Source organism: Myotis nattereri, assembly GCF_964212035.1.
Source record: "Myotis nattereri genome assembly, chromosome: 11".
Taxonomy (NCBI): domain Eukaryota; kingdom Metazoa; phylum Chordata; class Mammalia; order Chiroptera; family Vespertilionidae; genus Myotis; species Myotis nattereri.
The window spans coordinates 53,318,632-53,343,069 of NC_138086.1; the positions used below are offsets into that span (position 1 = coordinate 53,318,632).

The following is a 24,438-nucleotide window of genomic DNA, read 5'->3' on the forward strand; positions in this document are numbered from 1 at the left end:
TATATACTCTAAAACGTGGCCAGGAAATAATTGCATGTTGTACTGAACATAAAATAATTTGTGGCTTCAGAATACGTATTTGACACAAAGCTTGCCTGACCATTGTACACAATTTTCTCAGTTTATGTGAAAATATTTATTACCTGCAACCGTACATACCACACACAAAATGTGTGTGTTATGTAACATTGTATCAGTACTGCATTTTTTACTGTTTTGAAATTTCTTTTGGTGTAATTTACTGTTCTGCCAAATACCATTTAAAAATATATGTACTAGCGAAAGGGATTTCTGTGCTATATTTGCAACTGTAATAATAATTTTCCTGGGAATGCTAAATTATGTATTAATTTTATTCAAAAGCTTTTATTTTCAAAGCAATTAAAGTTATTGTTGATTGATATTTACCACCTAATGTTCCTGGAACACAAAAAAGAATATGTTTTATACATAATCTTCCATCACAACACAGTGCTTGAGACTAGCTATTTCATACAACAGCTATTTCATTCACATGAGTTTTCAAACCAAAGAACGAAAATTATAGCAATTTTACTTGAAATCCATAAATCCATGCACAGGATTGTGTTCAACAGAATCACTAAATGCTATTTGTTATGCAAAGATGAATGAATCAATAAAAAAAACAGAACTGATAAATCATTAGTACTTTAATGCCGAGCGTTGAGAGAAACTAATAAATCATGCATTTCAAACACTTGTTTTTCTTATGGCATGTTTGAAAACATAACACATGCAAAGATGAGACGCAGGTCAATGTGAATGAACAACACTGAACTGCTCAGAATAGCATTTCACTTATATCATAGGTTAAATGAAACACTAAGAAAGTACTATTCCAGAATTTCCTTAGACACTCAGAAAATCCAACAATGCCATGAGTATATTAAACAACAATCTAGACCATTATTTCCAAACACACATTTAAAACATCATAGAGATGGGTGTGGAGTAGGTGAGGAGGCTAATTGCATGCATGTTTTTCTTCAGTGAGCTCAATATTATTACAGGTATCAATTTATATTAGAAAGAAACTGATACAACCATATACTTTCTCAAATGGACTTAACTGATCCATGAAAAATTACAGACACTTATACTTACAAAGGACCCACAAAAGCAAGAAATCAGCTTTTTGTATATAACTTCTGTTAAGTTAATAATATTGAGCTTTGATTATGTTGTATTGTCCCACTGTCTCTGAACGGTGAGAATTTTAATTATAATTAATGGGTAATTCACTCTCTTCCACAGTTTTAGTCATCACAAAATTAATCATAAGAACCATAAATTTTCTCCACAATTAATTATTAAAACATTTCTCTCAGGCATCGCTTTGTGAATCTTTGGTGGGAAACACAGCTTGTTAGGCACATAGTTTAAAACACCTATTTGGTTACTGATGTGGTTATGAATAATCTCCTAGATTCACATGCAGAAAGGAATAAGGCTTGTCATATTACCACACTTCACTGCCAAGTAACATGTTTTCACTTATTTCTGGAATAAAAAACAAAATTAAAACAAAATAAAAAACCACTTTCTCTTTTCAGCACAAGAAAATTTTATGCCTGACATTTTGAATTCCATTCAGAAGCATTAAAAGTTAAAGAAAAAAATAGATACAGCAGGTATCATATACCACTATTTAATAAAATCCTTCAATGAAAAGTTTCTTCTCAAGTCATAGGTCAAAGACTATTGATACACTGATTCTAAAAGGGAAAAACTAGAGCAATCTGCAACTTTGATCAGTGTAGCATTACTGATCAGTGCTTATTGATGACTGAAATCACACTGAGAGTCACATTTTCTGTGATATTTCCTTTTTTATGTTTAAACTTGTTTTTGTTGTTGTTGTTTTAATCACAGATTAGGAAACAGAACTTGAGGAGGAATGGATGTAGTCATAAAAACCTATGGGAATGCATGCAACAAAAATATGCAGTATCACTTCACGTAAACTTCTGCTTTCTTCATGCAATGATGCCCATAAAAACTGAGACAAATTTTCTAATAGATGAATTTTACATGAACTCAGTAACAGAAACCGTTAAACCAATTCCATGAGTTTGCATGAGTAGGAGACTTGAAAGGATTCAAAGATTTCCAGCATAAGTTTTCCATGGCCCAATTATGATAATTAGATCTCTAAGAATGAAACGACACAGGGATTATTCCTTGCTTCGGTTTCTTGTTCTTTGGACGAGGGAGCAGAACAACCCAGTTTTTGGAGGAGGGCCCATCAGCATTGGGGCTTGGTTCTTGTGTGTAATTTTTATCTAGGAAAAAAGAAAGAAAGAAAGAGTAATCTCTAGATATCATATCATAGTATTCTCAGTTTCTGAGAATCTGAAATGAATTACTAAAACACCACAAGTATAACAATGTAGTTTCTGAGTTTCTATTATTTTTTAAAAAAATATTTCTAAGAGAGATAAAGCTATGCATTTGAACCATATTCCAATGTTCAAGGTATAAACAAAACATTAAAGTTAACTGAGATTTCCTTTTAATTATCACATTACTTCTAACCTCGCTTGTAATGATAATCCCAAATCCCTTGTTTAGGTTACACAATTATCTAGTATAATTTATTAACCACTAGTTATGTATCATTTATTTAAGGCAGGAAAGGATGCATGATTATAGTGTTCGGAGTCCCAACTATAGCCAAACATCAAGATGCACTTGGTATCAAGGCAAGCTTTATTTATCTTACTAATCAGATTGTTTCTCTCTTTCAACACGAACTGCAAGGCTTAATTTCCAAACAATCATTAGAACTGCAAGTCGCAAGCTAACATGCATAAAAGGTCAGGAATGATGAACTACTTTTCTAATTTGTTAATTAATTGGTAATAGAATAAAATCAAATATTGAAAAGCCTGCTTAAAACACTTCGAGGAACTGTTCTAAAGCTGCTCATTTTGATTTCTTTGATATAAAACTACGAATCACCTTAAATGAGACAAGCTTAAAGTAGATTATGTCTGCAATTTTCTCTAATTCAAGTCTAAATTAGAGAAGACATTTTGTGACTATACGCTATGCTCAAAGCTAATTGAAAGCAATTATCAAAGTGGCATTTTGTCTGTGACTTTAAGATACATTGGGAGATAATAAATGATTATCATTATGTAATAAAAAGGTCACATCTTGCTTTGGGCTAGTGATGCTAAGAGTTTTTCAAAAGCAATCTGAGACATTTTCTTTAGAGAACTGTGACTAATACAAGAGCCATCGCTTATTAAATATCAGTTGTCACACCTGCATAGCACCTACATCAGAGATGAGTATTTCTTTCAAAAAGAAACACCACCTCATTAAAAGCTGCAAAAATATATCTCTTAAAGTGCATACCTGACATTTTCAAGTTAAAATGAATATCCTTCACTTGTCATTCACTAATAGCAATGAAATAAAAAAAAAATGTATGTCACGTGGACAGGATCATTAAAATCAGTACAGGGGCTTTTGGGAAATAGAGATTTACTTCACAGTCTCCAAAGACAGAAATATGTCAAAACCCTGGAAAAATGAACAACTTTATTTAACTCTGTTGGAATCAGGTTATTCTGGGAAGATTCAGTGTTCTTCTCTTCACTGTAAAAATAAATTGCACCTGTTAAAGGCCACCAGGCTAACCCAGCCCCTAACTCTCTGGATATACAATTTTACTTTATTTTTATCTTATGAACTGGGAAGTTGATAACCATGTAGTAAAAATATAAGAGTGCACTTATATATGTAGGTTCTAAGATATCTCTATCAGATTTTCTCTTAATAATTCAGCTTTGGATTACCATATGCTATTGATTTTATTTTATTTAAAATGTTTTTATTTGTTTGTTTATATATTTTTTTTTTTGAGCAAGAGGAAGGGAGAGGGAGAGAGAGATAGAAACAGTGATAGAGGGAAACATCAATCGGCTGCCTCCTGCACACCCGCTACTGGGGATCAAGCTCGCAACCCGGGCATGTGCCCTGATTGGGAATTGAACCAGGGACCTCTTGGTTCATGGGTCGATGCTCAACCACTGAGCAACATTGGCTGGGAATGCTACTGATTTTAAACTCCTCTGAATCTTAGCTTTATACATCATAGCTAATACTACATCATTCATTCATTTACTCATTTCACAAAGTTGTTTGAGTCCCTACTATGCTTCAGGGACTTAAAAAAATACACAATACACATTCTCTGCCTCCAAAAAGTTACAGTCAAGTAGGAAAGAGAAATTTAACAAGCACAGCAATAATGATTTAGATGCTGAAATAGGAAGCTAAGCAATTTCTTAATGTTGAACTTGAACATGAATCTTTTTACACAAAAATGTCATGTTTTAGATAAGTTCCTTGGGAAGAAGTTGTCACATATTACTTCTATAATAACCTTCGCTTCCAATAGAACATTAGCAGTTAAAGTAAGAAGGTATACCTTCTGATTCACAGTTGCTGTTCTAAATCCTTTGGAGGGTACAATGGTATTAGGACATGTTGGAAACAAGATCATTATTATCAATGGAAGAAATATACCATCGTAGTCAAAGCATAGCCAAAATACCACAAATGATTGTGTGCGAGGTTTTGTTTGGTTTTTAGGTACTTGAATTTTGTTTGATTATGGCTATCTTTACATTGGCAATCCTTTTTTTTTTAAAGGGATCACAGGGTGTTCTGCCTTCAAAAATAGCACAGTATCTCATTCAGTGCTCTTGGCACAATGGGACACTTAGTCCATGTTACTGATGAATAGGGAGTTCTAGTTTTTAGTTTCTAAGCAGGAGAGCACCAGTCCTATTTTTAAAATTATCCATAACCTGTCCTCTTTGTTGTTGAATCAATCCTATGGTCAAAGTGCACAACCCTTTCTCTTTATTTCTGTAAAAAATTAAATTTCCACCTTTTATGTCTGTTATTTATGGAAATGAGAAACAATTGGTTGTTACTTAGGGGAGTAACATGGAGGAAACTAGCATCCATGAAATGTCTATTATGTATCTGGGCTCTTTGCATATGATATTACATTGTAAAATTACATGTCTTTTCTATTTGGGCAGAAGGAAAAACCATCCCATTAAGGTGACAATCATTCCAGTCCAGATGAACTGTTGCTGTAGTAATCACAGAAAGTCCAGGTGTAGCCTTCAGAAAACTGTAATGACTTAAGTGTAGCTTCAGGTTGGGGGTAAACCTGGTTAAGGGAGCCTCAGCAGGCTGGAAGAATGACTCAGATGCCTGTTTTGTATATATTCCATTCTTTCCATACTCTTACTTTTTTTTTTTTTTTTAGAACGTGCTATCTACTAGAAAAGCAATGGGTAAGGAGCAGATTCCAAAGACTTCAGAATGTATTGTTTCAGCAATCTGAAGACTTGAACCGATCATCAGGCTACCTTTGAGCACTTCCTTCTTTTAAGATGCAGGTAGTTATTTCTTAGTTGTTCCTCAATACATCAGATATTTATTGGGCACCAGCTATGGGCAAGGCATTTTGCAACTTGATTTTGATTATTGAGTTTGGAAGAGAATCTGAGATGATAAATGAGAGAGAACTGCAGGCAAACATAAGCAACGGTGATGGGGCGCCTAGAAGCTGAGTGGCTGCATGGAGGTAGAAAAGCACTGCTGAAGAGAGCCAAGGCAAATATTGTCAGTAACAGAATGGTGTCCTCATATAAAACAACTCTCCATTTCTACATGTCACCCACTCCCTTGGAAAGCTACAGAGGCAGAAGAGAGTCACTTCTGTCCCACGACTCTTTCTAATTCCATCTTCTTATGTCTAATTAAGATGAGCACATCAAAAACTGTAAACATGCAAACATTTGATTTCAGTTTTATAATTAGTCAATATGAAATAAAGGCGTACCAGTATAAATCAGATCAAGAAGCAGTTTTCCTGTTTCTATGACATTGTCAGGGTTGTATACTTTTATAGTTCCATCTCATAATTATAATGTTAATAATAATGACATGAATAAAAAGTAACAAGTTTTGGCTCTGGCTGTGGGCTGACCATTATGCTACTAGTGTTTTACACATGTTATCCAGATGCTACCTGTTTCAGCCATTTCTTTGAGTGGCTCTCAGCAAAGTATACTCCCATAAAAGTATTTTTATCAGAGTGTAGAATTGAAGTATTATTTCATAAAATAGATTGAAGAGAGAGGATTTATGTCTGGCACCAGACAGTGTCTATTCCCATTAGGCATTTAGGTGATCTCCAAAGACCTTCTTTAGCTCAAATAAAATCGAGGGAAGAGAAGTGGGTCTTCCCTGATTCACACTCCAGGCAGGTTTGGCTCACCTCATTTTCTTTTTTAAAAATTTATCTTTATTGCTGAAAGTATTACAGATGTCTTCTTTTTTTGGGTGTTTTTTTCCTCATTGACCCCCTCTATCTTGCACCCACCCCTCCCAAGCCTTTACCACACTATTTATTGTCTGTGTCCAAGGGCTATGCATATATGCATAGAAGTTCCCCAGTTAATCACTGGTATTTTCTTTCCTAGCCCCCTGTTTCCCAGCATTGAATATTCCCATCACCCTTTATTGTTAAGGGCAGAATGTCTCTCCCTCAGGTTATCAGAGGGAAAGACACAGCTCAATTTCCAGTCCCTAGAGACCACCTCTACCCACCTAAGGGCCTAGCAAAGCATTCTGATAAGATTAAAATAGAGGGTGGAGCTATTCTCTCTTCAGGGAGTTCTACCAGCTTCCAAAAGAATAATTTTCCCATTTTTAAATTTTTATTTCATCTAATTTTATTATCTCAACAACTCTGGGAGGTAGGTGTCAACATCCTTAATTTTCAATATAAGACAGAATGTATACAGGTTCTGTAACCTGCCATTACACAGCACAAGTTGGTAAGTTCTAGAAGAGGCCTGATAGCTGACTCAGATCTCCTTATTTCCCACCCCTGTGCCAGTTATTGCCCTGGAGAACAGTCCCCCTCTTTTCTGCCAATCAAACTTCTGTCTAGCCCAGCTCAAATCACACATTACTGTGAAATTTCAAAGTACGAGGATACAAAGAAGATTCTAAATGCCCTCGGAAAGGAAAAACAGGTCATTTACAGAAAAAATAAAAATCAGCATGGCACCAGGCTTCTCAAAAACATTAGAGCTAAAAGAATATGGAGAAACACCTTCAAACCCCAGAGGCAAAGTTAATTTTATCCCAGACTTCTATACTTAGCCAGTGTATTGATTAGATGCAAGGGTACAATGAAGGCATTTTCAGTCAGAAAAGGATCTAGAGAGTGTACCTTTTCTATGCCCTTTAAAACACGTCTGGGGGTGTTCTCCAGCAAAACAAATGAGTGAGCTAAGAAAGAGATTCAAAAGCCACAGGGCCACACTGGCAACACCAAAGGCTGGTGAGGCTGTAGAGCAACAGTCCCGCACACTGCTGCTAGAAACGCCAAAGGACACACACAGCCACTTTGGAAGACAGTTTGGACCAATGGCGATAACACGTGCAATGAACGCTACAATGTGCTACAGAGATTTTCCCAGGGTGCAATGGGAGCACAAAGCATGACATTCAGATCACGGTGGAAGGACAGGGCAGAATTAAACCTGATTTTAGCGACATCACTCTGGAAGCATAGATTAGGGGCTGGGTGCCATGCCAGAGACAGGAGAGCAGATGGAAAGTTAATAAAACCCAGAAAAGCCTGCAGTGGACTTCAGTTATGGCAGTGGCAGAGTGGAGAGTTCCCAGGGAGGCATAATTACAGGATATGGTCCTAGTTGATGGGCTCTGTGGAGTATGGGAAAAGGAAACAGTTCTAGTATGCTTTACATGCTTTCAGCTTTATTTGTTGCTGGGAGCCGGTCCATCCTTGCTGATTCAAGGGACCTGGCATATATGGCATACTGTTCTTAATATGTTTGCTCCCCTTAGCGCTATGTGTTTTAACCAAGGTCACCTCTCTGAGAAAGGTTGTTTCCCCAGGTAGGGATTTTCCCCTGAAGTTAGGGAGGGAATAAAACCCCTTAACTAGGTGCCAGGCGGGTAATTAATCACTTTAACTATGAACAATCATGCTTAAGCTACATAATCTTTACTCCCTGGAATGAAGATAAGAAACCCCCTAATCTTTGGAATAGAGATTGATAGGATTGGAATCAACTGGTATAAATACGGATGTAACAAGACAACAATACACAGAACCTACACACAGGAACCTACACAGAACCTAGACACAGAACCTAGACACAGAACCTACACAGAACCTAGAGACAGAAGAACTTCGCTGGAGAGAACATGGCAAAAGATCCTGGACAGAAACTGGCCACAGAACCTAGAGACAGAACCTAGCGAGAGAACATGGCAAAAGATCCTGGACAGAAACTGGCCACAGAACCTTGAGACAGAACCTAGCGAGAGAACCTGGCTGAAGAACCTAGAGACAGAACCTGGCTACCGAACCTGGATAGAACATGGCAAGAGAACCTGACTAGAACCTGGTGACTGAACCTGGCTGGAGAACCTGGACAGAACCTGGCTGGAGAACCTAGCGAGGGAACATGGCTACAGAATCTGGTAACCAAACCAGGCTGGGGAACCTGGAGAACCTAGCAAGAGAACATGGACACAGAACCTGGCTGGAGATCCTAACCAGAACTTCGCTGGAGATCCTGGCTAGGCTGCTGATCAACTGAACTCTGTCTCCGTGTTATTCCTTCTTCGCCGACTCCGTCCACACCTTTGGGGACCCCTGGACCCGCTGGGGTTGGACCCCAGCAATTTGTGATGTGTGTGTTAATAATCTTACTAGAAAGAGATGCACTTTTGGCAGGGGTAGGAGCCAGGAAGGTGGTGAACGCAGTTTGAGAGTGACTCAGTGCTGGTGAAGGAGCTGTTCAGTCTAGGTCTGGTGTTCGTTCAGAAGGGAGAACAAGTCTTGAGGCAGGTTTAGGTGTGTGATGAGCTTATAATGATATCCACTGAGAAGAGGCTACCCGGCAGTGTGACAAATCCACCTCCCAGCGGTTAGACTATGAAACTGAGGAAACAGACATTTTAGGGGGAAGTGGGGAATGATGTCCTGTGAAGGAATCTAAGCACCAGGAGCCCGAGAAGTGGGAGAAAAGCTAGAAGGAAGCACCAGCATATAAACCTTGCAAATCAGTCCTCACTGGGGCTATGCCTCTTCTATTAATGAGGTTGAAACCATCAAATTGCATGTGTACAAGCTAGATGTGACTCAATTTGCCACAATGTTTTGCATAAAAGTGATTAAGTTACTGGTGTAAGTTCTTACACCATTTCTAATTTCTTACTGGTATAAGTTCTTACTGGTGTAAGTTCTTACACCATTTCTAAATATAGGAATCATTATATCTGAGAGACATATATTACAGGATGGTTAAGTAGTTGCTCATGTAATTCAGAGGTTGCCAAGCATTTTCTGTAAAGGGCTAAATGGTAGATATTTGGGCTTTCTGGGCTAGAGGGTCTCTGTAACTACTCCACTTGGCCACTGTGCCAGGAAGTATCCACAGACTATACATAAGTGACTGGGAGTGGCTGTGCTCTAGTTCAACTATGGATGGCATCTAAAATTTGAATTTTAGCATTCTTATTTTGACATTTTCAGCCACTTAAAATGTAAAAATAAATTCTTAACTCTTTGGTTATACACAAACAGGCAGCTGTTCCGATTTGGCCCAAAGAACATAACTTGCTGATCCCTGATGTAATTACAGTCAAATATTGAAAATTACATCTAAGATTATTAGGCATATGGTGGAAGCAATACATTTTAATTTAAAATTACAACCTAGTAGGTCAGTAGTTAAAAAATGGGTGAAAGTGCAAGTAATTTAATTTGCTACGCTGAGTGCCACCATTCAGAATTCATTTGGTGAAAATTCTGAATTGGAATATATACTAGCTTTCCCAGTTTTGATAATGAATGCATCAACTGATCAAATTTGGCTTAAATGCATAATCTCTTTATTGCTTTGCACCAGGGTGGGCTTAATAATATTGTAATTCTTAGAAAGCACCTCAGCAGGTAGCATTTTTCTTTTTAAATATTCTCCCTGAATCTAGCCAATATTTTTCCCTTGCTTCATCTCTCTTTAAGAGTTCATTATCACTGGATTTATTCAGCTACCTTAAAAATGAATGGGGTTTTCAGAGCAAAATAAATGCCATAAAATATCTGTGGGAGAGCTTAATTTAGCAATTATCTGGAACATTAACGGTTACCTCGCTTGATTCTGGAATAAGATTATCTCCTTCCAATAATGGAAACCATTTTGAATTCATGCATGTAGCTGAGCCATATGACAGTAGGAATAAAGAGCATGCTAAATTTTTCAGGTCCATAACTGCCAAAAAGCAAAGCAATGAAACATAACAATTTTCAAAAACTTCGGTGCCAGCTTCTTTATGATTCCAGCCATTATTTTCTGAAATGATAGTACTTTCCAAGTTTAATGTTATAGACTTTGATCTAACATCAAATCCAGAGAAATCATTGAGAAGAATTTACGATAAATCTTTAAAATATGGGTTTGAGAGGTTTACTTGCTGATGAAATTCACAGGAATTTTAAATATGAATCATAATGAGAAAAGAGAAACTTTTCCCTAAAAGTGGAGGGCTATTTGGCCACACTGCAGGGGAAATACTAGTACTCATACCTGGATCTGAAATCTCTTTAAAGATAAAAATTTGGTTCTCCCTTCCAAAATATTTTATGTTGTAAGTTGGTTGCCAGGGAAGGTCAACATTTTTTAAAAACTACTTTTTTATAATGCCCATGTCTCTGCAGAAAAATTTAACCCACAACTTTAACCCAGTCGTTGTTTTTCTTTTCCCAGGGCCTTCCCAAAAAACAAAACAAACAAAAACACAAAAAAACAAAACAAAAACAAAACACATACACACACAAAAACAAACAAAAAAACAAACTCAAAATACCACAAAGAAATTCTCATCCTTGACTATAACTGGAGAATATTCACAATATTTACTACTTACTGAATGACATTACAGACATCTTTTGCTTTACGGGGTTAAGATCATGAACTTGAGAAATGAAGCAAGGGTTTGAGTGCCAGCTTGGCCATCGGACAAAGTAGCTCGCATTTTTGAGCCTCACTCTCTATTTACTAACGGAAGATAACAATGCACCTACTTTACAGGACTACTGCAAGTACCAAATGAGACTATGCATGTTACCTACTATTTTTAGTGGAATTATGTTTAGTCCAGTGGAGAGCACATTTTGCTCACCCCTCTCCTAGCTGAGACAACCAGGCTTTCAGGATTCCTTGGGTGACATTGGGAGATGGCTTATTACGGCCATCTGCCTTCTCTCTGAGGAGGCCAGAAGCACCTGGTAGCATTCCAGCCACAGGCCTGGTTCCACCTCTACCCAAATAAAAGAGTAGAAAATAGACCCATATGCGACATTTATTAACTCACAGAAAGAATGGGTTTTTAAAAGCAATGGAGACCAATAAGCACATACTGACATATTATGAAAAGAAAGTTCCTTAATGAGCCAGTTGCTAGACTCAGCTATACCCTTGGCTGTTTGGAACAGCATATCACTGATCTTAAAGATATTCTATCAATGTTAAAGTATTTAATGGTAATCCAGTAAACATTTTACATGCTATCCATAAAAAATTGCCGTCACAGAGTGTAGTAATGATTGACTTTCGTAACAATATGCCTAGGACATTGATCAGGGAACATAATTTAGTTGGGTTAAATTAGAATGGAGAAAAAAAATAACCTACATATTATCCAGATTCTCCTCTTCCAAAGAATTGTTCCATCACTTATTCAATTGTTCAAGTCAGAAATCTGGATCATCCTTGGCACCTCCTCCTTACCTCACATAAACAATCTAGCAATTTTATCCTTCAAAAATTTTCCGTATCTCTTGGGTTTTTTTTTTTTTTTTTTTTTTTTTTTTTTTTTTTTTTTTTTTTTTTTGTCTTTCTACTACTACCGTTCTCAAGCCTCAATAAATTTACAAAAATCCTAAACCTTCAACTCATTTGAATTTAAGATCATTCTTGCCAGCTAGGGAAATGTAATCTACTTCACATCAAATCATTGACTGTGCATTGTATTTATTCATTAAAGTGATCATTCAGTGGAAATACATTTTAAAAATATATTAAATAGTAAAAGTGATGGGTTCTAAAAGAAAAAAAGGAGTCTCCTAAATGGTTTAATCCATTCCCCACCAGGAATGATTTTATCATCATGCAAATCTGATCACATCACCCTCCCTCCTTCTTAAACTCTCTTTAGTCCCATATACCTCTTAAACTAAAGCTAAAAATCCTTCCGTGAGCTTCCAGACCCTGCAGCTCTGATACCCACTAAATCACCTGCCTTACCCCACACCACCTGTCCTTCTGGTCCATATCTATCACATCAGCTTTCAGGTCCTTGTGCACACCATGCCCCTCCCCTCCACATGCTGTTCCCTTTGCATAGGACAGTCTTCCCTCCCTTGGGTTCTCAGGTCTGTTTTGAGTTCCTTTGAAAGTCTTCTTAGACTTCCTTTGAGGTGGTCAAATTCCTGTATTACACCCTTTCATGATACCACAGCACCATATTACCACAGTGCCACAGTGTCTCAGTACCATGAACATATGTTCACAGAACTTATATCATTACTGGAATTTTATATTTGTGTGACTCTGGGGAATGTATATCTTCACCGAGTTCAGAGGTCATGTCTGTTTTTGCTTTGTTTCCATCTAGCACTGTAAGGCAAAATGTCAGCACCTTTGTCGAGCAGGAATTCAGTAAGTATTTGTTGAAGGAATGACAAAATGAATCTGGCATTCCTGACTAAACTTGGATAACACAGTTGTATTCTATTCTAATTTTAACCTATGGACTTGAAAATCATGTCAAATGATATCTATTTTGTTCACTCCATGGGACTATCATATGGATAAAACAATGTGATATGTAAAATTCTTCAAACTTTTTGTCTCCTCAAATAAAATATGTGCAAATATGTTCTGGATATTCCAGGAAATAAAAACAATGAATGACTAAATTCTATTCAGTGTTTTTTTATTAATAGTTTTTTTAATTCAAATTTTTATTTGAAGTTGGTAACTCACCCTGGGAATCTCTCTATGAAAACATGGAACCCCGTTCTCTGCTGGTGGATAAGAATGCTTATTCTTTTTTTTTTAATATATTTTATTGATTTTTTTACAGAGAGGAAGGGAGAGAGATAGAGAGTTAGAAACATCGATGAGAGAGAAACATTGATCAGCTGCCTCCTGCACATCTCCCACAGGGGATGTGCCCGCAACCCAGGTACATGCCCTTGACCAGAATCGAACCTGGGACCTTTCAGTCCGCAGGCCGATGCTCTATCCACTGAGCCAAACCGGTTTCGGCAAGAACGCTTATTCTTTACAACTTACAACAACTCAGGTTGTTGCTCTTAGAGAAAAAGCTTAGAATGTGTTGGCCATAGTTTCTTATTTTAATCCACAAAATCAGATGAAATGACAAACTAGATAAAGTATGACCACAAGGCAAATGTGGGAAGAAAGTCGGGCTCAGGTCTTGTGATTCTATAGTTTTCATCCCAGGAGAGAGACTTCTAACCGCTCTGGAAGAAAAGACATCAAACCTACTGCTATTAGTCTGACGGTGCCCATAGACTAGGAGACCACCCATTCTAGAGCAATATATTCCTCTTGAACTAGGTATAAATATTTTTAAAATTGCTCTTTTTGAAAGCTAATGACACAATTCTGTTAAGCGCATACAATTTTACCACATTTAGACTGTGTGACAGTCCTGGATCAAATCAATATAAATGCATAAAATATTACATACTTGGTACACTTTTCATTTCAATTTTTGCCCTTTTGTATTTTTGGACATTGTGTTCAGTTTGGGTTAGGAGCGCCTATCAACGAATACTAAGATGAGACACACTATTATATATTTTAGCTGACATGAGACAAATTTTTCTAAATTAAAACTAATGACTAAATTCTTTTGATTTTCAAAATGGATAAAAGAACAATTTAGATTGAATTTGCAGTATTTAATTAGAATGTATTAAAGAAAAGAATGGTACAAAGGTAAGTCTATCTGCAAACATAACAAGTTTGGATTAACTCTTTTCAATATAGTATATTAAAAAGATTTTAAAAACATTTTTTTGTGTGTGCAAAATGCAATCAAATTTAATCAGTTTGGCATTAATTATGCTCTAATAATGTACTTCAGTGTTTTTCCTAAGTAGTGTGATCCGTTTCCCCATCATCCAGGTCGATTTGTGCACATTATGGTGTCATCATAATTTTAAAACATACTGAGAAAATGACAGAGCTGCAGAATTAAAATAAATGATTAATGGTATTTTTTTTCATGTTTTGTACTAATAGGTATTACTGAGCCTTTAAATTAATAGAGCTGTCAAGCTCACGGGTGATACAGATCCAGCAATGAACCAAAATGGAAATTATATATTCCACAGACACCTAAAGATGACACTTCGGAATATTTTAAATTTTAATTAGTAGGTGCAATTGTTTTGTTCCCCACAACCAGTGCAAATTAATTGGAAATTAGTCACAACCAATCCCTTTTTTAACAGTCTGAAATGAAAGAGTTTGGTGCTTTATACCTTAACATACTTGTTTGGGGTCCAGAAAGCACACAGGCAGTAAATTGCATTGTCAATTACAAAACAACAACTGTTGTGAAATTAGGAAAAATTATGCACAGGTAAACAAAACTAATTAATGCATAAGTAACTGGGGAACACACAAGATAACGTCCAACTAAACACTAAAGTGCCAGTCTTTGAAAAAAAAAATGATGGCTTTAGAAATGCAAATTTATGCACAGCATTTACCAATAAAGTCTTAGGTAAAAGGATGTTTTTAGTTTATGTTTTATTTAATTGCTTTTGGAGTCTCACTACCACTCACACTTTAAAAAATATACCCATCAGAACAGCAGTCTGCTTATTCAAATATGTGTCAAGATGGCAAAAGACTGTTAATTTTCTATTCCTCAAATATCAAGATAAGACTCATTGAATAACAAATGATGGTATTTCCTTCCTTAAGATGTATCCTTATTCTTTATTTAAATAGTAGGCAAAATGCAATTTCTACGCACATCAGGAAAATATTTATTATCTACACAAAGCATTTTCCAACTGATAATTTTTTGGTTACTCTTTGTCTTTCATCACTAAAAATACAAATGTTCCTTTGCTGGAACATTGGTACGGCTTAGGATTACTTGAAAATGGTATGTCTACAAAGATAGCAAGTGCCAAGTTAAAATAGCTGTGTAACTTCTAATGAGAAAATAATAGTCGCATCAAACTTTCAAAACAAGACCAATTTCCAGGAAATCAGCCAAGTGTATTCAATATTATTTCATACTATTTAAAGGTAATCGATTTAATGAAAGGACCTTGGGAAATTCAAGAGATAGATAAACCTGCAGGTAACTTTCACAGCACGGCTATTTCCTTTGCATAGTAATTTTCCTTAAGCTGTTTTTCCCTCCCTCTTTATGAAAATGCCATAAAACATGGCTTTTATGGAGTGAAAAATATTTTAACTTCAGACTTTATTGAATGTTTACAAAAGTGCTAAAAATGTTGACTATTTCACAAAAAGCTGATATATGAAAGTTGTAATAAATTGGTTGAGATTTTATAATAAAACAGTTGTAAGGCTGTATAATTTCTAATCTGTCTTCAATTCCCCAGTCTGTGATCAGTTAATTTAGGTAATAAGTATAGAAATGCCCACCTATCATATAGATAAGCAAATTCCAACTATTTTCTTACTTCTCAAATTCCCCCTATTCTCCCCATAAATCTTCCCATGTACTATTTATGTTTAGGTTTTGGTAGCTTCTTGTCAGGAAACATAGTTCTCTTCACAATTTCCCTTTAAAATTGTCTCATATCTTTAGTAATCAAGAGAGATATAAACATATATACTATGAAAAAAAAATCCATCTGACACCTTTGCAGTTTCCAACACAATATTATGTGAAATGTTCATTTAAATGATATACCTGAGTAGAAAGGATTTTCATGGTAGTTAACTCTAGAAGTGTGTTGAAAGGGGCATTAAAACAATCTCAGTTTATTTTGATTCTCAACTGTAAGTGCCCTATACTGCGTGTGCTCTAGTTAGATCTGCTAAAGTGCCAAGAAGTCTCATTGGCCTGGCAACTTGTTTTACATTTTTGCTCTTGTACTTAATACTGTGCATCACAGAAAGTTTCAGTCATTGTATTTTGCCCTCTGAACTTTTATCTGTAAGAAAACAAGCTTAATGGAGAGATGGCATGTTTGGGAGTAGAAAAACAAGTTAGGAACAGCTAAAGTCTAATAACTTCTTTGCCTAATGACCTTGGACATTCATTTAAAGTCACTGCCACAGTCTAAAAGCCTCCCCTATGATTATGTAACTCACTTGCAAAGTCTTAAAATATGTTTGCTTATAGACAAAGTAATCCAAAAAACAAACTCATGCAATCATCTGTGTCATTACCAGTCTAGAGAAATATCTGAAACTTAACATTATCCTCATAGGTGAGCAGAAAAACTATGCCTTTTTGGTTAATTATTTTCATTCAAACTGAAAGGTAAATGTTGTCTCAACTGCTTAAATGAAGGACACAAGAATGGGGAAAACATTTAAAGAAGTTATCTCAAAATGTATAAGATGCAAGATTCAAGGTTTAGGGCAGTGCTTGGCAAACTGTGACTCATGAGACACATGTGGCTCTTTGGCCCCTTGAGTGTGGCCACGAAGTTTCAATCGCACTGTACATGCGTGCCCGCACGTGGTATTTTGTGGAAGAGCCACTCTCAAGGGGCCTCAGTTTGCCAACTACTGGTTTAGGACATTTCTAAGACTTATTTAGTACTAGAGGCCCAGTGTACGAAAATTTGTGCACTCGGGTGGGGAGGGTCCCTCAGTCCTACCTGCACCCCCTCTCAGTCTGCGACCCCTCAGAGGATGTCCACCTGCTGGCTTAGGCCCGCTCCCCAGGGGATTGGGCCTAAGCTGGCAGTCAGACATCCCTCTGGCAGCCCCGGATCCTTCGGGGGATGTCTGACTGTGGGGAGTTGGCCTAAGCCATTAGCCAGACATCCTTAGTGCTGCTGAGCAGGTGGGAGAGGCTCCCACCACCACTGCTGCGCTAGCAGCTGTCAGCCTGGCTTGTGGCTGAGCAGAGCTCCCCCTGTGGGAGCGCACTTACCACTAGGGGGCAGCCCCTGCATTGAGCATCTGTCCCCTGGTGGTCAGTTTGCATCATAGCAACCCGTCATTCCGGTTGTTCCACCCTTAGGGTCAATTTGCATATTACCCTTTTATTATATAGGTTTTTAAAAATATATTTTATTGATTTTTTTACAGAGAGGAAGGGAGAGGGATAGAGAGTTAGAAACATCAATGAGAGAGGAACATCGATCAGCTGCTTCCTGCATGCCTCCCACTGGGGATGTGCTTGCAACCAAGGTAGATGCCCTTGACCGGAATCGAACCTGGGACCCTTCAGTCCTCAGGCTGACACTCTATTCACTGAGCCAAACCAGCCAGGGCTACTATATAAGATTTTTGTAAGAGATATGAAAATGCGGACTATACAGTGAAGTCTCAAAGTTGGCAGATAAGCAATTTGCCTAATAACATGCCAACTCAATGGGGACAATTCAGGCAGATCTCAAAGTAGCCACACACAACAAAACTAAGGAGAGTGGTGATGTTTTCAGTTCTGGTTAAAAAGAAGTAAGCGCACTCCACCTGGTCCTTCACACTGAAAGCCACCACAAACCCTGCACATGGAGCAGCTACTAGAGGATGCTGAAAAGAGATGCAGGCAGACTGGGGAAGGAAACCAGTGCAAGAAGTACCACTGAACCAGTGATGCATTTCATAGGTTTCTCCCATCTCGTATTTCCTAGCCTGACTTAAATGCAGCCCCAAACCTGAAACTGCACACCAAGTACAGAGTTCTATGAAAAGCCTGGTCTTTCTGTTTTGAGGGGTAGAAAATTATAGCCCCAAAAGTCAGAGAGAGTGGGAAAATATTTTGTCCTATTTAGCCTACCAATCTCTTCCATCAGAGTCCCCTGCAATTTCTTAGTAGTAGGTGCCTCCAACTACAATGAAGGAAAGCCTTTCTCCCTGATCAGTGCAACTGTGGTCCCAAAAGCATGGGTGAATGCCTGATAATTTTTCTTTCTCTATCCGCTTTCTAGATGGCCCTGGAGGCAGGTACTATATCAGGAAGTACAGGGAAACTAAGGCCTTAGATTTCTAGCCAACAGAGCAATATGAAAGCCTTGGGAGGCAAGCAAATAAACAAACAAACAAAACAACAACAACAACAAAATACACACACAAATACTTCCAGGAGATTCTGGAGTGAAGGGAGACATAAGAAAGCTATCTCTAAAGTTGTATATGATCTCCTCAGTATATCTCTGAGCCTGATATGCATAGGTTTGACCTTGAGAAGCATACTAAAAATTTAGAGAACTGAATTAGGGGGTAGCCCACAACCCAGGTTCCAGACAGGTCTATGGATTGTGTATATGTAAGATAAATCTGATAAACATTGCAAAGACTTTGAAAACTGAACTGATATCAGAACCACAACTCACAGGAAGCAGATCAGAATTTGTGATCTGAACCCAACTGGGTCAATTACCTACTGAAAGAACAACAACAAGAAGAAATCAACATTCCCTACAAGAATTAAAAAGCACCCAGAGTAAATGTGATATTTAATATATTCAGGATATAATCTAAAATGTCTCAGCATGTGCTGATCCAGGAAAATCTCAAATACTTCTAAGAGGAAAGATAGCCAATGATGTGACCCCTGAGATGATACAAGTGTTGAAATTATCAGACAAGGATTTTGCAACAGCAATGATAACCAAGCTCCAATAAGTAATGGCAGAACCTCTTGAAAGAAAAGATAGAGACTATTGGCTGAGAAATAGAGGATTTAAAAATGGAACCAATTAAATATTTTACAACTAAAAAATACAATGAAAATTTTAAAAAAGGACTGGCCCAGCCTATGTGGCTCAGTGGTTGAGCATCGATCTGTGAACCAGGAGGTCATGGTTCATTTCCCGGTCAGGGCACATGCCCGGGTTGTGAGCTCAATCCCCCATGTGGAGCATGCATGAGGCAGCCAATGAATGATTCTCTCTCATCACTGATGTTTCTATCTCTCTCTCTCTCTCCCTTCCTCTCTAAAGTCAATTATATATATATAATTATATATATATATAATTTGGCTCAGTGGACCTTTATTTTTTAAAGGACTGGATGAGCTCAAGAACAGAATGGAAATGACAGAGGAAAAAGTCAGTGAACTTGAATATAGATGAAGATATTATCCAATTTGAACAATAGAAAGATAAAAAGAGGGAAAATTAATAAAGACTCAGAGATCTATGAGATAATACTCAAAATATCTAAAATATCATCAGAGCTTTAAAAGGAATGGAGAATGAGTGTAATGCTAAAATAAATAGTTGAAGAAATAATGTATGAAAACTTCACAATTTGGCAAAACATAAACCAACATATTCATGAAGCTCAGAGAAACTAAAACAAAATAAGCTCAAGGAAATTCATGCCAAGACTCATCAAAATCAAATGACTGAACACTAAAGACAAAGAAAAAATCTTGAAAGCAGCCTGAAGTGATGCATTACATATTGTGGAGCAAAGATTCAAATGACTGGATTTCTCATCAGAAACCACATTATGTAAGACAGTATGCGAGGTATGAAGGGGAATTAAGGATGACTCTTAAGATGCTTAAAATGAAGTCAGAAGAGCTGGATGCATATATGCATAGCCAAAACACAGGGCCCTGCATTGGGATGCCATTAAGACAATACCAACAGAAAGTCACAGGAGTACAAAGGACCAGGCAAATATTTCAGACAGATGGAGAGTTAAAAAGACTTCATGAGGAAATTGCTGCTAAGCTTAGCATTGAGGGAAGGGATTTCATTTTATTTTTAGTATATATGTATTTATATCCCATAGTCTTTCAGAAAGATTTTGAAGTCACTTACAACATATATATATATATATATATATATATATATATATATATATATATATATATAGTGTGAAATGAGTTTTGAGTCCTAGCCAGTTTGGCTCAGTGGATAGAGAGTCATCTGAAGGGTCCCAGGTTCAATTCTAGTCAAGGGCACTTACTTCAGTTACAGGCTCCTCACTGGCCCAGTCCCTGGTTGGGGCTCGTGCAGGAGGCAACCAATTGATGTGTTTTTCTCACATCAATATTTCTCTCTGTCTTTCCCTCTCTCTTCCACTCTCTCTAAAAACCAATGGACGATTTGGCTCAGTGGATAGAGCATTGGCCTGCGGACTGAAGGGTCCCAGTTTCGATTTCAGGCAAGGGCATGTACCTTGGTTGCGGGCACATCCCCAGTAGGGGGTGTGCAAGAGGCAGCTGATTGATGTTTCTCTCTAATCAATGTTTCTAACTCTCTATCCCTCTCCCTTCCTCTTTGTAAAAAAATCAATAAACTATATTTAGAAAAATGGAAAAATATCTTATGGTGAGGATTTAAAAGAAATGAATTTTGACATCAGGGAGAAAGGTAATCATAGTAGTGTTATTCATAAATAATTCTGGCAGTAGTGTGATGGATGGCTTTGACTACTGGGAAGCAAAAAATAATGTATTAAAGAGGAAAATATATGTCTTTTGGCCACCTGTATATCTTTTTTGGAGAAGTGTCTATTCATATCTTCTGATCATCACTAATCATCAGAGAAACCACAATGATATACTATTTCACACTTGTCAGAATTACTATCATCAATAAATCAATAAATAACAAATGTTGGCAAGGATGAGGAGGAAAGGGAACCCTTGTGCACTGTTGGTGGAAATGCAGATTGGTGCAGCCACTATGGAAAACAGTGAGGAGGTTCCTCAAAAAATTAAAGAATGGAAGTGCCTTATGACCCAGCATTTCCTCTTCCGGAATATATCTAATGAAACCTAAAACACTAATTCAAAAAAGTATATGCATTCCCAAGATATGGAAGCAACCCAAGTGCTCATCAATAGATGAGTGGGTAAAAAAGCTGTACTAAAAGGAGCACTACTTGGCCATTAAAAAGAATGAAACCTTACCTTTTGTGACAGCATGGATGGACCTAGAGGGTATTATGCTAAGTGAAATATGTCAGGCAGACAAAGACAAATACCATATGATTCTACTTAGTATGGAATCTAAAACACAAATCAAAACAAACAAAAAAAGAAACAGACTTATAAATAACAGACTGACAGTTGACAGAAGGGAGGGGGGTTCGGAGACTGGATGAAAATGGTGAAGAGATTAATAAGTATAAATTGGTAGTTAACAGAATTGTCACAGAGATGTAAGTTATAGCATAGACAATATAATTAATAATATTGTAATAATTATCTATGGGGCCAGGTGGGTACTGGAGAGTATATGATTTTCTAACCACTACACTGTACATCTGAAACTAATGCAGAATAATATTTAATGTAAACTGTAGTTAAAAATAAAAACTAAAAAAGTTGCTCCCTTATAATACCTTGCTACAGAAATCAATCAATCTTTCCCTTTTTGACATGTCTATACCTCCAAAAAAAGAGAAATATATAAATACACTTAAAAATGAATTATGTTATAAAAGTTGTAATTAATCACTAACATTAGAGGTACAATAGAAGCCCTGAGGAGTGACTGAATGAGGCAGTAAAGCATTATAATTAAGAGAAGTGCATTAGAGTCCCTGGTCTGCTCTACCTCTGAGTGGCCTTGCCAAGTTGCTACATTTACCTGGCTTCAGTTTTTATTTATTTATTTTTAAAAATGTATGATATGTGGATTATAATAATGTCACTGACCTCTCAGGGCTGGTTGTTGTAAGGATTACATAAAGAGTGAATATGAATACACAGTACAGAAACTGGCACATGGTAAACCCTCAATAAACAATAGGCATTATTACTATGGTTTCCTCCAAACATCTCCAGGACATACAAATGTCTTGAAAATTCAATCAGCCTTCATTTAGATAACATTAAATATCTGGGACTGAAAATATTTAAATTTATAATTTTTTTCATTTTCTGTGTCAATGGCATGAGATTAATTTGTAATTAGCAAATGATTGAATAGTAACTTACACTTTAAATTTATGATTACTTAAAATACAATAACAACAAACACACAAATCAACATTTAATAGGACTCAGAACACTATTCCTCTTCATAAAGAATTTGCATTTCAAAGTTGTGCTGGAAATCCTCTCTTTGCAAAAACAGTTGACAAAATGAAGTTAACTCTAGATAACGGCAGTGTCTTTGGGCAATGAGAAAAAGATCTGGTCTTCACAGGAGAGGGTACAAGCAAAGGTGAGGCAAGTAGCCAGTGTCTGAGTCCAGAGGATGCTAGTGCCAAGGAATTAACCTGGCATTCAAGTCAGAAAATAACACGTTAGAGAATGGCCCACCCAGTGGAAATGGGGATAGCAGGAGACAGGTACTCTCAGGGCACGAAATGATCAAGTATCTGCCATTGAAATACCAGGGATCAAGCATAAGGCAGCAAGACAGCCAGTACCAGGGATTGGCTCGGTACCAGGTCAGACCACAGTTGCATGTTGAAGGTATTTAATGTTCGAAGCTAAGAATGGGCAAATGGATTCAGGGTTCTGAAAGGTATTGTACCAAGGAAGGTATAAAAAAGGCAAAGCTCATGTATATGCTTTCCAGAAGTTGCCTTGACATAAGTTATATGTAATATAGTTAGCTATTTGATAGCTATTTGATATGGCTATGAAGTACCCAGGCTGAACTATTGGATTAATTGAGGTCAGGAAGGAGGTGGAAGAGTGGAGAAAATGATGTTCAGTTATGGAGGGAGGGCAGCATGAAATAAGTCTCAAAAGATAAGTTGTGTTACTCAACTAAAGAATAAAGTTTATTTTGAGAAGAGGAAAGTGCATGACGAAATGCAAAAGAAGTAAGAGGAGGAGAGAGGAAGAAAATGGCGGAGGTTTAGACAGACGTGTCGGTGCCTTGTCCCAGAGCAGATAAGGGCGGGCAGCTGAAACGGGTAGCATACAGCCCGAATAAGCAGAGGAGATTCAGCTGAGACAGTCTGCAGCCAGGAAAGACAGAGAAATCCTAGATAAAGGGAACGGTTAGAGGCTGAGGCTGAAACCTCTCCAGGTGCGCCGGCACAGCCGCGGAGACCGTGCCATCTTGGGTGACTGTCACCTGCATCCAGAGACCAGCTACTAACCCGGCAACAACGGCTCTCAAGCAGCGCGACTATGTGAACTCAGAGGAACCCTGCTTCTCCCCACAGAAAGGTTAGACTTTCCCCAAAGGTGCGGTTTGCAGTTTAGGTTGGAGAGTGGAACGCGCGCAGGGGGGTGGGGGCTCTGTGCCCCACAAAGACCGCGGCCGTTGGAGCCAGCGTGACCCACGAGTGTGGAAGGGCACCCCCAGGGCTGCTGGCAGAAGGGAACGCTATAAATAAGCCCACAGTTGGACGGGACACAAACGGGCAGCCTCAGATTACGCCAGTTTGCCGGCTACTCGGTGCCAGGAGCCAGAGCGTGCGCAGAGACTTCGCGCAGATTTGGAAGGTGAAGCGTTGCGAGTTCGCACAACTTCCCAGGCTCTTAAATCTGTGCGTTTGATTGTTGAACCCAGTGCAAGGGACTACCCAGTTGGGGTCAGTCACAGAGCTTGTAAGGGAAGGCTGTTTTGGGGGAGCCTGGGAAACAGAGCGGAGAGTGACTACTGGAAAACCAGCTCTGGGCAGAGGACATTCCAAACCAGCTTCCAGTACAATAGAGAACACCTGGTCAGAGAGGTCCTATACCCTCAGAGGTCAATCCCGATGCACTGCCACCCAGAGGCAGAGCCATGAACTGACTCTTCTGTAAATACAGATAAGGGCTGTCTGGGAAACCAATGTAGCCTGCCTTAAAATCAGGACTGTGGCTTACAACACGGAGGAACAGTGTATCAGAGGGAAATTCAACATTCTCCTGAATACCTGGGGTGCCAAAAAGAGGAGCAGAAGATCTGAAGCACCTTCATTACAGCCCATTTTTTTAAATTATTTTTTTTAATTATTGTTTCACCTTTTAACTAAGAAACCATTTATTTTCTTTTTTCATCACCTGATTTTACCCTTTTAATTACTACATTTTTATTTTTAACCAGTATTATTACTGCTGCCATTTTACCATTTTTTTTTAAAGTGTCATTTTATTTTCTCTTTATTTTATTTTGAGACTAAGGTTCTCCATTCTATTTTCATCGTTCCTTTA

General features: G+C 37.7%; 1 protein-coding gene across 1 annotated transcript in view; it reads right to left on the bottom strand.

The window, feature by feature from the left end:
• Nucleotides 1-230: 230 nt before the first annotated feature.
• Nucleotides 231-24,438, bottom strand: part of DGKB (diacylglycerol kinase beta) — a 530,693-nt gene continuing 506,485 nt past the window's right edge. Inside the window, exon 26 of the mRNA XM_081101920.1 lies at nucleotides 231-2,303. Within this exon, the coding sequence (XP_080958046.1) occupies nucleotides 2,196-2,303 (108 nt within the window). The 3' untranslated portion in view covers nucleotides 231-2,195. The remainder of the gene's footprint in view (nucleotides 2,304-24,438) is intronic.